General features: G+C 35.8%; 1 protein-coding gene across 1 annotated transcript in view; it reads left to right on the forward strand.

Annotated features, from left to right (window-relative positions):
• Positions 1 to 958, forward strand: part of TDRD9 (tudor domain containing 9) — a 138136-nt gene that overhangs the window by 118402 nt on the left and 18776 nt on the right. The window contains exon 28 of the mRNA XM_019551158.1: positions 581 to 638. Within this exon, the coding sequence (XP_019406703.1) occupies positions 581 to 638 (58 nt within the window). The remainder of the gene's footprint in view (positions 1 to 580; positions 639 to 958) is intronic.

Here is a 958-nt window from a genome sequence, read left to right on the forward strand (position 1 = left end):
GAGGTCCCTTTCAGCCCTAAACTTCTGTGAACGTTTTGAAATCAACTTTTCCATGTTAATCTAGATTTCACAGTTAATTGTTACGAAGCTGTACAACTGTCAGCAGTGACCAAAATTTTGGGACACTTTTGGCTGTTAAAGATTACTCTTGTAGTTTTTTTGTTGTAACAGTAATACAAACTTCTCCCCTGTTTTCTTTCTAAGCATGATTTGTTGCCATATTCAACACTAGAGTAATAATTTACTGTCATTCACTTTTAATTCCTGTTCCGAGCCAGCTCCTTCTTAACGCATATAGAAGCACCTTCTAACACCTTGCAGAATATGGCCTTCACTATGGACTAATCCAGTTGATCTTTCTTTATCACTGTTTTAATTCATGTTTTAGGGTATATGCTTTCTAGTCCATTGCCTAAGAGCATAACTTAACCTCATACTCCAATCTATAGTGACACTTCCTGTAACTGGAACACAGATGCTGGTGTATTCAAGCAGGCAAACTCTGGTTACCACCACTGAACATACAGCCACAGTCAAATTTATTTCTAACAATCTGAATGTAAATCCATACAAAAAATAGGTTCTGCTGATGATGCAAAGTTATCCTGCAGTAAGTAGTACTAGTGATGCAGTATATGGTTCCATTACTGACCATATAATTTTTTTTAAATGTTAGATTTTTTTGGTTGTATGTTAAAACATATATAGTCACAATTAAACAGCAGACATGAAAAATTGCAATTCTGTCCTGCTTTGCACTCTTAATTACTTGTTAATCGTACCAAATATGTTATGGTTTTCCCCCCAAATCGGTAGTTAGGCTCCTTGTTGTGCAAATGCATGTTTTGTCTTCTAAACATGTTTGCACTTGCTTACTTTACATACACATGGTCCCATGGAGGTATTTGCATACAGCACGTCTCACATGCATAACACTATGAATAAAGTCTTTATAGGA

Source organism: Crocodylus porosus, unplaced genomic scaffold, assembly GCF_001723895.1.
Source record: "Crocodylus porosus isolate Cpor-Errol unplaced genomic scaffold, CroPor_comp1, whole genome shotgun sequence".
Taxonomy (NCBI): domain Eukaryota; kingdom Metazoa; phylum Chordata; order Crocodylia; family Crocodylidae; genus Crocodylus; species Crocodylus porosus.